This window comes from Oncorhynchus keta, chromosome 22, assembly GCF_023373465.1.
Source record: "Oncorhynchus keta strain PuntledgeMale-10-30-2019 chromosome 22, Oket_V2, whole genome shotgun sequence".
Classification (NCBI taxonomy): Eukaryota; Metazoa; Chordata; class Actinopteri; order Salmoniformes; family Salmonidae; genus Oncorhynchus; species Oncorhynchus keta.
Window position 1 is genome coordinate 47324573 of NC_068442.1, and position 12992 is coordinate 47337564.

The window sequence follows — 12992 nt, forward strand, 5'->3', positions numbered from 1 at the left end:
GTATACATGTAGGAGCTGATTGATCAGTTAGCTTGGGCTAAGAGACTAGCAGTGGACCAAGAGGCTGAAAGTAGGGGGACCTCTGCTGGGCGGAAAAGGGATTACATAGGGGATACAGGGTTGAATAAGGCCTTACCTGAACATGATGAATCCAATGGACTCCACCGCTGCCCTTCTGACATCATCGTTCACGTCGCTTACCTGACAGGTAGAGAACAATGTATTAATAGCAGAAGAAAAAAAATACAGTAGGGCAATGAGATAACAGCTACTAATAACCATTTTCCTGCCCAAACACCAAACTCCCAATCTGCCCAGATATCAAAGATTTGGGGAAGTGTATACTTGTTCATAAAAAGCTCTTGTATCACAACATCTTTAGCTTGTGCAGGCTGCCATCTGTATGAATACCAACTCAACCATCTGCCCCAGTAACATTAATGAATCCACCAGGGCTACCCAGGAATGTATTTCATTATGGCGTTTAACATACCAACACATTTTAATTTACTGTGAGGTATACTATGGTCTGTCATAACCATACTCCCAATTCCAATACTTCACAGCTGGACTATCCCTACTCTGATTCCTGGTCGTCCGTGTTTTGCGTGAGGAAGGAGAATACTTACAGCCACATGCAGCAGGCGTCTGATGGCCTTGTTGTTCCCGGAGCCACAGTAGGCCATGCCCACTGTGTACATTCCTGAGCGGCGCAGGATGGGGTCCTACAAACACAGTGGTGGAACACAGAGGCTTAGCTAAGAGAAGAGTCTGCAGCAGTAAGGTTGCAACATTCTGGTATTCCCGAAATCCCAGTTGGAAAATTCCCGTAATCAGGAGGGAATAAGCAGGAAATCGGGATTTCTGGAAAACCAGGGAATTTATTGAAAGTTCCCAGATTTTGCAACCCTAGTAGGTAGTCATGGAAACGATGGTCAACAAAAGGTATAACTCTTATTTGACAAATAACACATTTAAGTATGGGTACTGCATGCATCACTCATACTACGGTTCAGGACAGGTAGTCATTGTCGCAGTAAATTGAAACGGATGACTACAGTCTGGAAGAAATAAAAAACACCCACAATAGGCAACAAGGTTAACAGTCATGGTTGCATAGCCAAGGAATTAAAGGAATGAAGGTCAATATATTGGTAGTAGGGGATGAGGTGAGTTTCCGCACCCTACAACGCATAGCGGAACCCATCCCCACGGCAGGCATAGCGAACTAGTGTGTGTGTTAGGGTGGTCCCGAATTTTTTTTTTGGGTCGCCCGAGAGTTGTCCTGTTCTTTCAACCAATCGATTGATCAAAATGTTTAAAGATATTTTTCCCATATTACGTAGTTGAATAAAATCAACTACATACGCACTGAGCTTGTCTACATAAGCATCTGGTTTGATTAAATAGTTAGACACAAATTACTCAAGTGTTAAAACAAGTGACAGCGAGTGCCTGTGTGACTGGTAGACGTTGTCTCTCCTCCCTACTCCAGCGAAAAGGCACCACAGTAAGTGTTTAATCGCACTGCCTCTTGCTCTCTTTATGTGAAACATGTCATTAGAGCTGGGCGATATGGTCAAAATCTCACATCCCGATAACGATGCATATCACGATAACGATACATATCACGATAGCACATTTTCTGTAAATTCAATGAACAGTCTACATAAAATGCCCACACGTAAAGGCCTATTTCTTGTTACATTTTGAACTAACTCAACAATAAAAAGGTACTTACTCATATTTGATTATTTGTCTTTTATTTAGAACCTTTGTGCAAATGTTAAATTAAGTATTTAACAAAATCTAAAAAAGGTAAATAGTTGCGCACAAAATAAATATAGGCCTAATATATACATATTTTGTGTGGGGGGGGGGGGCTTGCCTGTATTGCATGTTATTTTGGCATTAATACGTGTCACATATCAATTTGCATTCGGTTGGTACCTTGGGTCGAGTGTTAGCACCAACTCACGAAACCCCCGTTTCTCCACCGTGTAAATTAGGGCCACGCCTTTGCAGATGTTAGTTGTAACGGCAGCTGTTATCTCCTTCCATCTTCGTGGTTCTTTGCCATATGCTGTGCCGCGGCCAAAAGCCTCTTGCAACGTCTGAGTCGAGGGTTTGTTTTGAGCACTCAACTGTACTTCTCATCCGTAGACTCTCTCCGAAATGTTTCACATGATTCTTGCGTAGGTGGTAAAGGAGGTTAGTGGCGTTTGAGCCTGTTGTCGGGGCCGGCCTGCGGAATATTTAGCAGAGGACGGTTTTCTGGTCCGTGTCAGACTTTTCATATCCAAACAGAGACCATGCAACCGAAGTAGCCCCTCTTTTAGGTATGAGCTCCGTGTCACGTTCACTCTCCTCCACATTTGTTTGTGTTGCAAATTTCACGCAAAGCGTCGTCCAATTGACGGAAAACATTACCGCAAAAAGTGCGATTTGCGACAACTAAATAAACGATAGAGCATAATATGAAACGATAAACGTTTTTCTATCGTCACACGATATATATCGTCATATCGCCCAGCCCTACATGTAATCATAGCATGCACGTGACCAATAGGGCCTGACCTATAGCCTATCATAATCACATCAATAAATTGGTTATAACAAACTCCGAACACAGTAATGTTGACTGCAAAACGAATGCGGAGGACGTGAAAAAGAAACTCAAAAAGGGTGAATGTTTACTGGTTGCTCAGGAGGGAAAGGGGAAGTCAGATGTGTGGAAGACATATGACCTAGTTGTGGAAACTACTGGAGATTCAGGAGGGTATAGGTGCAAGCGTTGGGTGAGAATATAATTTTTTTTAACCATTTGGAACAGTGTAAACACTAATTAAATGTACTGTTCTACCGGGGAAAAACATATATAATATACATACACACATACCTATATACACACACATCTATCTATCTATCCACACACACATCTAAGTCTTTATTACAGCAGACTATTGCATGCATTCATTAATTGCAGTTTATTGTTTAGGCTAATTATTCAAAGCTCCCTTTGTCATTACATTTTAAAACAAAAAATGCTTGATTGCATTTCATGTCTCATTCTGCGCAATGGCATGAACGAATGAATGTAAATCTAATCCTTGTCGAATAGGTTTAAGGAATTGTTCGCAATATGCTGGTAAATTTTGCCATTATGCACATAGCAACGTAGGGAAAGATGCCAATTCTATGGCGCACTGAAGATTATGTTTCAGAACCACAGACAGCGACCATATCCAACACGGGATAAAGAGCATTATTTACACAGTATATTAGCTGTAGTAGTGATGCACTATTATTTTTACATAATATAACCATATACAATTTCACATCTTAGAGTGATGACCCAGTGGACTCCACAATGGATTAGTCCACTGAAACCAGCGTGAATCAAATGAAAAAGAAAAAAAAACTAGACTGCTTGACTAAAGAAATATTGATCAAACAGCCTAACGACCAAACAAAATAAATGGGGTCAGTCCTAGTACATGCATTTCCAAGTCCCATCGTTACCTTGTCCCTGCAGAGGCTCTCGATGAGCGTGTCTGCCTCCTCCATGCGTCCGTACATCACCATGGCGATGCCCACGGCCAGGCCGCGCAGGATCTTCTCGTGCTGAGTCTCCTGGGCGTAGCCCACCATGTCCTCGATGGCCTGAGCAGACTTGGAGCCCAGCATGACGAGCCCCAGGGCCAGTCCTGCTGCCTCGCCTGTGAACAGAGGGTAAAAACATGAGCACCGCATAATGGCACCAAAGAAAAGTCCTTTCTAAATCTGAACAACTGGCAGCACAGAGTTGATTTTGCTAGTATCACTGATCTCTTGTAAATTGCACAAGCAATGCAGTTTGTTGCAAGCATAGTGTATATCAACAGATATGTCAAGATGTTTTTATTAACTCTAAGGGCTACAGAGATATAATGAACAAAAATATAAAACGTGTTGATCCCATGTTTCATGAGCTGAAATAAAAGATCACAGAAATATTCCATATGCAACCGTGACCATATGCATGGTGTCGTGTGGGCGAGCGGTTTGCTGAGGTCACGGTTGTGAACAGAGTGCCCCAATGGTGGCGGTGGGGTTACGGTATGGGCAGGCGGCATAATCTAAGGACAACAAACACAATTCCATTTTATCGATGGAAATTCGAGCGGACAGCGATACCATGACCTATTGTCATGTCATTCATCTGCCACCATCACGTCATGTTTCAACATGATAATGCACAGTCCCATGTCGCAAAGGATCTGTACACAATTCCTGGAAGCTGAATATGTCCCAGTTCTTCCATGTCCTGCATACTCAGACATGTCGCTCATTGAGCATGTTTGGGATGCTCTGGATCAACATGTACAACAGCATGTTCCAGTTCCCACCAATATCCAGAAACTTCACCCAGCCATTGAAGAGGAGTGGGACAACATTCCACAAATCAGCCTGATGAACTACACGCAAAGGAGATTTGTCGCACGGCATGATCCCGACCTGTTTCCTGATCCACACCCCTACCATTTTATTTTACGTATCCGTACTCCCAGTCGTGTGAAATCCATAGATTAGGACCTACCAAATTTATTTCAATTTACTGATTTCCTTATAGGAACTATAACTCAGTAAAACCTTTTAAATGGTTGCTTTTATATTTTTGTTCAGTGTATAATAGTTGGCTAAATTTGAACTCGACTAGCACCAAATGCCTCACTGTCTGTTCAGGGTTGTGTACCTGTGACTGCGTCGTCCTGGTACAGGTTAGACTTGAGCAGATCGTACACATCCTGCCTGGCTGTACCCAAAGCAGCCAATCCCAGGCCTAGACCTCCCCCGTGACGGACAATCTGCGGAAGGAAACAAAGCAAACCAAAACAGTCATCACAGACACGAATATAACTTTGATTTCAACTCAAATGTGAACTGATATCCCCCTGATGGGCTTCGTTGGAATTATTTCCGTATTGCTTAATGCATCAGCATGCGTCAGTTTGACTGGTGCCTAGCCGGAACCGAACGAGCGTGTTTGCTTACTCCCTTAAAAAAGACCTTCGCTTGAAAAACATGAAAAAAGTGCCAATCGTACAGTTTGTCCATCTTGAGATGCTGTAGCCAGTAGACACTTCCTCATAAGTCAGAATTCATCGAAGAGAACAAGAAATCAATTCAAGAAATTAATTTTCATGTTTTTGCAGAGGAGATCTTAGTCGCGCAATTGTACATCAAAAATGTTTGATTCAGTATTTCTCAAGTAAAAAAATTAAAACGTGTCAAATTGTTTATAATATAAGCACAAACTCTTCTGAACTGTTTCGGCTGGGTATCATGCAGATGCCTTTACACACACATCCGATCAAATCTAAGTAGCCAAAGGGGTGGGATATGGGTTGATTTGGAATTGATTAAAACCTGTTAGAACTCTAGGGGCAGTATTTCATTTTTGGATAAAAAGACGTGCCCGTTTTTAGCGCAATATTTTGTCACGAAAAGATGCTCGACTATGCTTGGAATTGATAGTTTTGGAAAGAAGACACTCTGACGTTTCCAGAACTGCAAAGATTTTCACTGTGAGTGCCATAGAACAATATCTACAGGCAAAACCAAGATGTTTGAGTGACCAGGAAATCAACAGGATTTCTGAAGGCACGTTTTCCATGATCTCCTTATATGGCTGTGAATGCCACAGGAATGAACGGACACTTCCTATCGTTTCCCCAGGTGTCTGCAGCATTGTGACGTATTTGTAGGCATATCATTGGAAGATTGGCCATAAGAGCCTACAATTACCAAGTGTCCCGCATGGTGTCTGCGTGGAAATTGGTGCGCAAAAGTCAGGTCCCAGTATTTTTCCATCCGAATCAGAGAAGAATGCACGCTTCTAGGACTGGCATTTCAATGAAGAGATATATGACAAAACACCTTGAGGATTGATTCAAACAACGTTTTCCATGTTTCAGTCGATATTATGGAGTTAATTCGGAAAAAAGTTCGACGTTTAGGTGACTGAATTTTCGGTTAGTTTCGGTAGCCAAATGCATAGTAACAAAACGGAACGTTGTGTCCTACACAAGAATCTTTCAGGAAAAACTGGACATCTGCTATGTAACTGAGAGTCTCCTCATTGAAACATCTGAAGTTCTTCAAAGGTAAATTATTTTATTTGATCCCTTTGCTGGTTTTTGTGAATGTTGCGTGCTAAATGCTAACGCTAAATGCTACGCTAGCTATCACCACTCTTACACAAATTATTGATTTTCTCTGGTTCTAAAGCATATTTTGAAAATCTGAGACGACAGGATTGTTAAGAAAAGGATAAGCTTGAGGACAGGCATATTTATTTCATTTATTTTGCCATTTTCAGAAATCGCTAATGTTGCGTTATGGTAATGAGCTTGAGGCTGTAGTCACAATCCCGGATCCGGGATGGGGCGGCCTAACAGGTTAAGGGAAATGTGACATGTCTGCATGTTGCCACTCACGTCATTGCTGGCGTTCTTGAGCTGACTGAGCAGGTAGTCGATGATGTCCCCCCCGTGGTTGGCGTGGATTAGCCCGAGGGCATACAGGCCACCTCCCTCCTGGTAGGCTGATCCGGGTGAGGTGTCTTTGGGCAGATAAGTGGCCATCAACTGCAGTGCCTCTTTCTCGTGACCCTGAAAATATCCAGATTATCCAGTGAAACTTTTTTTTTAAATAAATAAATAAATAAAAAATATATAAATAAATATATCCTTTTATGTTTTAAATAGTTTAAGATAAAGTTTACCTTGTGAATGACACCAAGACTGGCTGTGGCTGTGAACTTGGCCCAGTTGGTGGCTCTTGCAAGCCACTCCAAGTTCTCTCTGTTGAAAGAATGAATAAAATCTCATCACACAGCCAAACACAGCATTATCCCTTTATATACCCACACCAGGCTTCAGCCAAAAACTATTTTGATTATTTAAATAATATTTAAAAAATTTGGGGGAGAAAATATAAGCAGTTGAATATTGGAATGTATTTAGAAATAAAATTGGGAAGTATAAGCATTTATTAGAAAATGTTATTTAATACAGAGTATATACAAATTCAAATAAGTACTCCGATGCATTTGAACCCAGGTCCTAGGAGTATTTGAAATAATGCATTTGGAAATAAGAGTAGGCTATTTATATGAATTATTTGAAATACTTCCAGTAGAAGTAGTTGATTTCAGCCACATTATTTGAAAATACTCAGAAGCCAGGTCTGCCTCACACCAATAGAATGTACCACAATACCACCAACACAACGAAATATAAATATAGATATTTTTTTAATATATAAATAGGACTTCCTGGAAGGTATGTTATGAAGTGTGCTGGCAAAACAGAAAGTGATATTCTCTATGTGTTTATGCTATAGCTGGTGATGTTATAGTATAGTGGCTATACCTGAGGAACTGGTCACTTGTGGTCCCCGTATGCATGAAGGAGTTGGCTATGACCGTGGCTGTGTGACACACCGAATTTCGGACTGCATCCTGGATTAGGTAGACAAAGCAACAACATAAATAATTGTGAAAGCCTTTTTAATAATGCAGTACATGTCATATGCCTATGTAACATGCAATACATAGCCTGTTTAATACTCATAATGGCATCCTTTACCTTTGTGTTCTTGAGAATCATTAAGTCTGTGTTGTTGTTCCGGATGAGGAACTGCAGATGAAATTCGATGGCCATTTCTCCACTGAGAATTTTGATCATCTTCGCGTTCTGGTCCTTAGGCTCGTCCTTCTATGCAAGCAGAGGAAGGGAAGACCCATTAATTTGGGTGACAAGAACAGTTATTTAAAATTGAAAGCTTCTCTGCATGGCCATAAAGAAGCACCAAGTAGAGCTACTCACACTGTCTGCAGCTTTTCCTGCAGGGGAGCTGCTGGCCTTGTCGTCCGTCTCCATAGCGTCACTGAGACATTTTTTTAAACATATAGGCTAAATCAACTTTGTATCACAGCAGGTTACCTGTGATGTGTCAAGATAATTCACCTACACCGATCTTACTACATTTCCTTCACATTTTCCCATCATCTTTCCCCAACCTACCCATCTCACCCTGTGACTACACTCTCATCCTCACGCACCTGTCTTTGTCTGGGATGGGCACAGTGCCTGTGTTGGTGGAGCCAGGCACAGCGGGGATGGGCGTGCCCACGGTGCGCAGGTTCTGGATGACGGAGGAGAGGAACTGCTGGCTGGCACTCTCATACAGGTCGAAGCAGATTTGGTAGGCCATCAGCAGGTTGTCTTCCTTCACCAGCTTCTCCAGGATGTCGCTCACCGCCTGTGGGTCGTCCAGGAAGATCAGGCACTGTGGAGGAGAAAGAGAAGGAGGAGAGACAGAGTGTGATGCATGGTGGTCAAGTGGTTCCTTCCTCGTATTAGTAAGATGGGTTTATTTGATATTGTACATATTTGCAGCTAAAAGCTGAATTGCAGTAATCGAAAAGATATTCAGGTGGGGTGAGGAGGAATGAAGAGAAATAGTCTGTAGTCAAGCCTCATCAAAGTGACTGCTGGCAACACGTGTGGGTTTGGGCACATGCAACCTGATAAAGATCCACCTCAGACAGAAGCATCATTAGATTTAAGGTGAACAATATTTAGTGGATCTTTTCATTTCATTATGCAGTTTCTCACCCCCCTAACAATAACATGTGCACGTGACTGTTTATTTTCTAAGAAATTCGCTATTGAATGACTATGTCATTCCACTGGATCAGGATGGTGCTGTTTCAGATTGTGAAATCAGATAACCGTCGCACCACCAAACTGCAGGCAGCTGAATGGATATTTTTAAAAATCAGAGCCCAATTTGAAGTGTGCTTTCTCCCAGTTACCTGGCAAACATTGATGAAGTCAGGCTTCTCCAGATTCATGTAGAGCTTGACCAGCACTCGGAGGACCTCGTTGCGGAACTTCTTGTTCTGCATTAGTGACATGCAGACCTTCAGGCTGTAGGCCAGTAGGCCACTAACGTCATTCTGTACAAGACAAAAAGGAAGAGGGTTAGGATCTCAACATAAAATATAAGTTGTTAATGAATGTTTTATTGTTTTAAACCACAACAAAAACATTTAAGTAAAATGTAGGCGAAACCAAAAGTCGTGGATCTGTGGATTTTCATTAAGCTAATTTTTTATTTATTACATTAAGTAGAAGTTGCGCCAAATTAAACAATCTGTGGAACCAAAACAGAGTGTGTTCAGAAGACGACCCGGGAGCCACTGACCGATTCAAGGATAGTCTTCTCGAAGATGTCCAGGCGTCGAGTCTCCAAGGCAATGCCGATGGCCTGCTTGTACTTATGGTCGCCCAGGCAACGCAGGAACATCTTGTTGACGATGCCCTCCAGCCGGGGGTCGATGCTCTTCTTCTCCTCATCCTCAGGAAGCTCGGCGTTCTCCACCCGCTGCTTGGTGTAGTGATCAATGCATTTGGCTACGGGGAAAAAGACCAGAGGTCATCAAAGAACTACTGTATACCGCTGTGGAATAATCAATTGCCATGATTAGTGGCATGCATCAGTGTGTTGATATCTAAATTAGCAACAGTAGGTATACATAAATTGAACATTGTTGGAGGTGACTATGTGTGATGTAACTAAAAAGGTAAGCCTATGGATCAGCATCAAGCCCTTGAGGTCAGTACTAAGATGGAGTACTTGTGGATACCAAAACATGCAGTTGTGACATCACTCACCGATAATGGTCTCCACATATTCAGTGTCGTCTGTGACATTGAAAAGGTCTCCTGCACCCAGAGCGTAGTTCAAAGACTCATCAAACGCCCCGAGGTGGTAGAACACTTTGGAAGCCACCAAGGCAGCAAACGCCCTGCTCCGAAATGTCTCATCTTCATACAGGACCTCGCTGTGAGGAGAGAACACATTTTTTTCTCTCCCTTGAGTAATTTCTTTATTCTAATTAAAGTTGCACTATGCAGAAATCGCGCCGCCATTTCCTGATTGCTTAAACTAAATAGTTTGCCTAATTTCAGTTTGTGACAAACTAAGTTAGCTATAGTGTAGAGAATCAATGTATCATCTAAAATGCTGTGAAAAATACTTTACATAACCAAAAATATTGTTGTTTCAGCTGTTTGCAGCTGGTGTACAAAACCGAAAGTTAAAATAAGCAAAAACAGAACGTTAAGTGAATTTGGTCAGGTTGCTCAAGAAGTGAAATATTGCCAATTTAAACTGAACCATGAAAATATGTGGCTTTTTCCCCTTGTTTAAAAACTTACATTTTGTCAACAGATCCCGATATCTCAGCCCAGAAGTCATTGACAATGGAGTTCAGCTTGTGCAGAGCAAACTCCTACAAGCAATTTTTTTTTACAAATGTTAAGACACTTTACGCAAACAATAGTCAAGAATCCTATTGACTTGGCAATGATTAATGTTAGTGGTCACCAAACATGGTCCAGGAGAGCTACTGTCCAGCACTAATGACTGCTTCCACTAACTAGCTACTTATGGTCTTTAATGTTCTTGTACAAGGCTTTTCGTCTTCTCTAGGTCCATGGTTGGTGACCACTGGTGTATTCTCACTGGATAACAAGCTTAAATTCATGATACCTTGAGTTGGGGCTCCTCCTCATCCAGCAGTGAGATGATTCCAGCTAAAAATCAAATGATGTGTAGTCAGTTTCAACATCATGGATAAACCCTGATGTGTGTGCAAACCCTGATGCACTTCAGTGCACGTAACGTAGCTAGCTAGCTAGGTTAGACAGAAAACGTTAATCTCATTTATGACTGACATAGAAAAGTTTAATGTGAAGCTTAAACAGGTCAAACTCGAAAGGGAAAAAGGGGAAATCTTGTCAGTTGTATAACTGAATACATTCAACTGAAATGTGTCTTCCGCAATTAACCCAACCCCTCGGAAATCAGAGAGATGTCTTTATCGACACATTTCAATTTAATAACTGGACTCCGTATCCCCTTTCCCTTCCGAGTTTGACCAGGGGCAGATTTAAACGTTGTCGGCTCGGGGATTCGACCCAGCTACCTTTCGGTTACTGGCCCAACACTGCTACTAGGAGCAGGAGTGACTAGAAATCCTAGCCGCTGGTCTACATGCCGCCCGTTTACCGGGCTATGAAAATATTACATTATCAACTAGCTAACTACGTTAGTTTGCCAGGGCACAGCTAGGTAACGTCAGCAGCTAACCAACGCGGTCGGTAAATTCCTAGCTAATGTTAGCTAGCCATCTGGCTAACGTCATTGTCCAACGACTAACGTTAATGGCGACTACAGACATGAAACAATATGATAGGAACAAAGTTGTTATCCAGCCACATAGGTAATTAGCTAACATGTGTTAACGTACAGCAGCTAAATTAGCTAACTGTGAGTTTTAAAAGTCTGTAAACTGGGTAGATAGCTAGTTAGCTAGCCAGTTAGCTATGTGACTCAGCTAAATCAATGGATGCTAGCTTGCTACCGTTAGCAATCTTTTACAAAACGCTGACATTTGCTAGTATGTTACTGCTTACCGGCAGACGTTATCATGGTTGGTTCTTTATTCTCCCCCTCTTAACTCCACGAACCCAGGTTATACCGTTTCAGTTAGTGACAATGAAATTATAAAACATCAACACCTTGAAAGTACAGTAGATGTGTCAGTTGTCCACAACAGCGGGACACTTGTCTGTTGAAAAATATATTTGGTTCAATAATGAAAGCCCCCTTTCCAAAAACCCATAGTTAGGTATACCTAGATAGTGCCTGATGAAATTACAGCTCGTCGTCATTGTCAATTATTTAATCTCATCCTGATTCTTGGATAGGGGTAGGAAAAGTGATGAATAAAATAATTGTAATGGGCTGTATATTTTGTATTCTTAGCTAGAATATTTAAAACATCATTTCAGTATTTTTTTAAATTTTATCCACAAACCGGCTTCTATTCTGCCAGTCTCGAATGAATCAGTTATTTTACCTGTCCTACACACGTTGTTTTTCTGCCCCCTAGCGCCCCTTACAGAAAAAATATTACAGCTTTGAAACTGCATTCGACTGTGGTATTTTGGACACAGAAATAACATAATAAATATCGGAGTTGTGTCGGTTGGAGATCTTTGGTTATACGAAGGGAGTATCCGCTTGGTACGGTGCTGGCGCTAGCACTTTTGCTTTTACGTATCAGTCTTTCGGGTTGAAAGGGAGTAAGCAAACAATCAAACTGGCGGCGGGTCGGCACGGCTGTGACTGGGTCAGAGATTGTAGGCAATTGTGATGGAGAAGGGAGTAGGAAAGAGAAAACAAAACAAAAGCAGTAGAGAAATTGAGCAGGGGTTTGAATGGGAGCAAGAGGTCTATGACGGCGGGGATTAAGTAGAAAAGGAAGTTTGAGAAGAGCAACAGTTTTAAATCAAATTGTATTGGTCACATACTTGTGTTTAACATATGTTATTGTGGGTATGCTTCTAGTTCCGGCAGTGCAGCAATAAAAACAAAATACTGCAAGTTTCCTAAGGACTAGAAGCGAGGCAACCCTCTGTCTGCACCATTCAAGCAGTGGATTAAAGGGTCGATAACAGGATTGCCTGTGAGTGTTAGCTCTAAAGAGGTAAACTTGAAACTGAGGAGTATTTATGTCTGTAATAAAGCCCTTTAGTGGGGAAAAACTCAATGTGATTGGCTGAGCCTGGCTCCCCAGTGGGCGGGCCTATGCCCTCCCAGGACCACCCATGACTGCACCCCTGCCCAGTCACGTGAAATCCATAGATCAGGGCCTAATTTATTTATTTCAATTAACTGATTTCCTTATATGAATTGTAACTCAATAAAGTCTTTGAAATTGTTGCGTGTTTCACTTATATTTTTGTTCAGTAGATAATCCTTGTCAGATATTGAACCTAAAAGTGCTGGAGAGGTTGGAGGGCCAGGATAGAAGTAAGGTAATGTGGTGTGGGGATTTTAATGCTCACCACACTCTCTGGGGGACAAACGGA

General features: G+C 41.8%; 1 protein-coding gene across 2 annotated transcripts in view; it reads right to left on the minus strand.

The window, feature by feature from the left end:
• The window catches only part of LOC118401571 (26S proteasome non-ATPase regulatory subunit 1), a 62900-nt gene extending 51188 nt beyond the window's left edge, over positions 1 to 11712 (minus strand). Inside the window, exons 1-16 of one of the 2 annotated variants that reach the window (XM_035799197.2) lie at positions 11532 to 11712; positions 10606 to 10649; positions 10272 to 10345; positions 9726 to 9895; positions 9256 to 9464; positions 8864 to 9007; positions 8108 to 8334; positions 7872 to 7932; positions 7632 to 7757; positions 7416 to 7504; positions 6767 to 6845; positions 6480 to 6653; positions 4736 to 4847; positions 3523 to 3719; positions 630 to 725; positions 137 to 201 (exon numbers count right to left, since the gene is read on the minus strand). In XM_035799197.2, the coding sequence (XP_035655090.1) occupies positions 137 to 201; positions 630 to 725; positions 3523 to 3719; positions 4736 to 4847; positions 6480 to 6653; positions 6767 to 6845; positions 7416 to 7504; positions 7632 to 7757; positions 7872 to 7932; positions 8108 to 8334; positions 8864 to 9007; positions 9256 to 9464; positions 9726 to 9895; positions 10272 to 10345; positions 10606 to 10649; positions 11532 to 11547 (1883 nt within the window). In that variant the 5' untranslated portion in view covers positions 11548 to 11712. Of the gene's footprint in view, positions 1 to 136; positions 202 to 629; positions 726 to 3522; positions 3720 to 4735; positions 4848 to 6479; positions 6654 to 6766; positions 6846 to 7415; positions 7505 to 7631; positions 7761 to 7871; positions 7933 to 8107; positions 8335 to 8863; positions 9008 to 9255; positions 9465 to 9725; positions 9896 to 10271; positions 10346 to 10605; positions 10650 to 11531 lie in introns of both variants that reach the window. The other variant, XM_035799196.2, reaches the window with a different exon arrangement.
• Positions 11713 to 12992: the final 1280 nt, after the last annotated feature.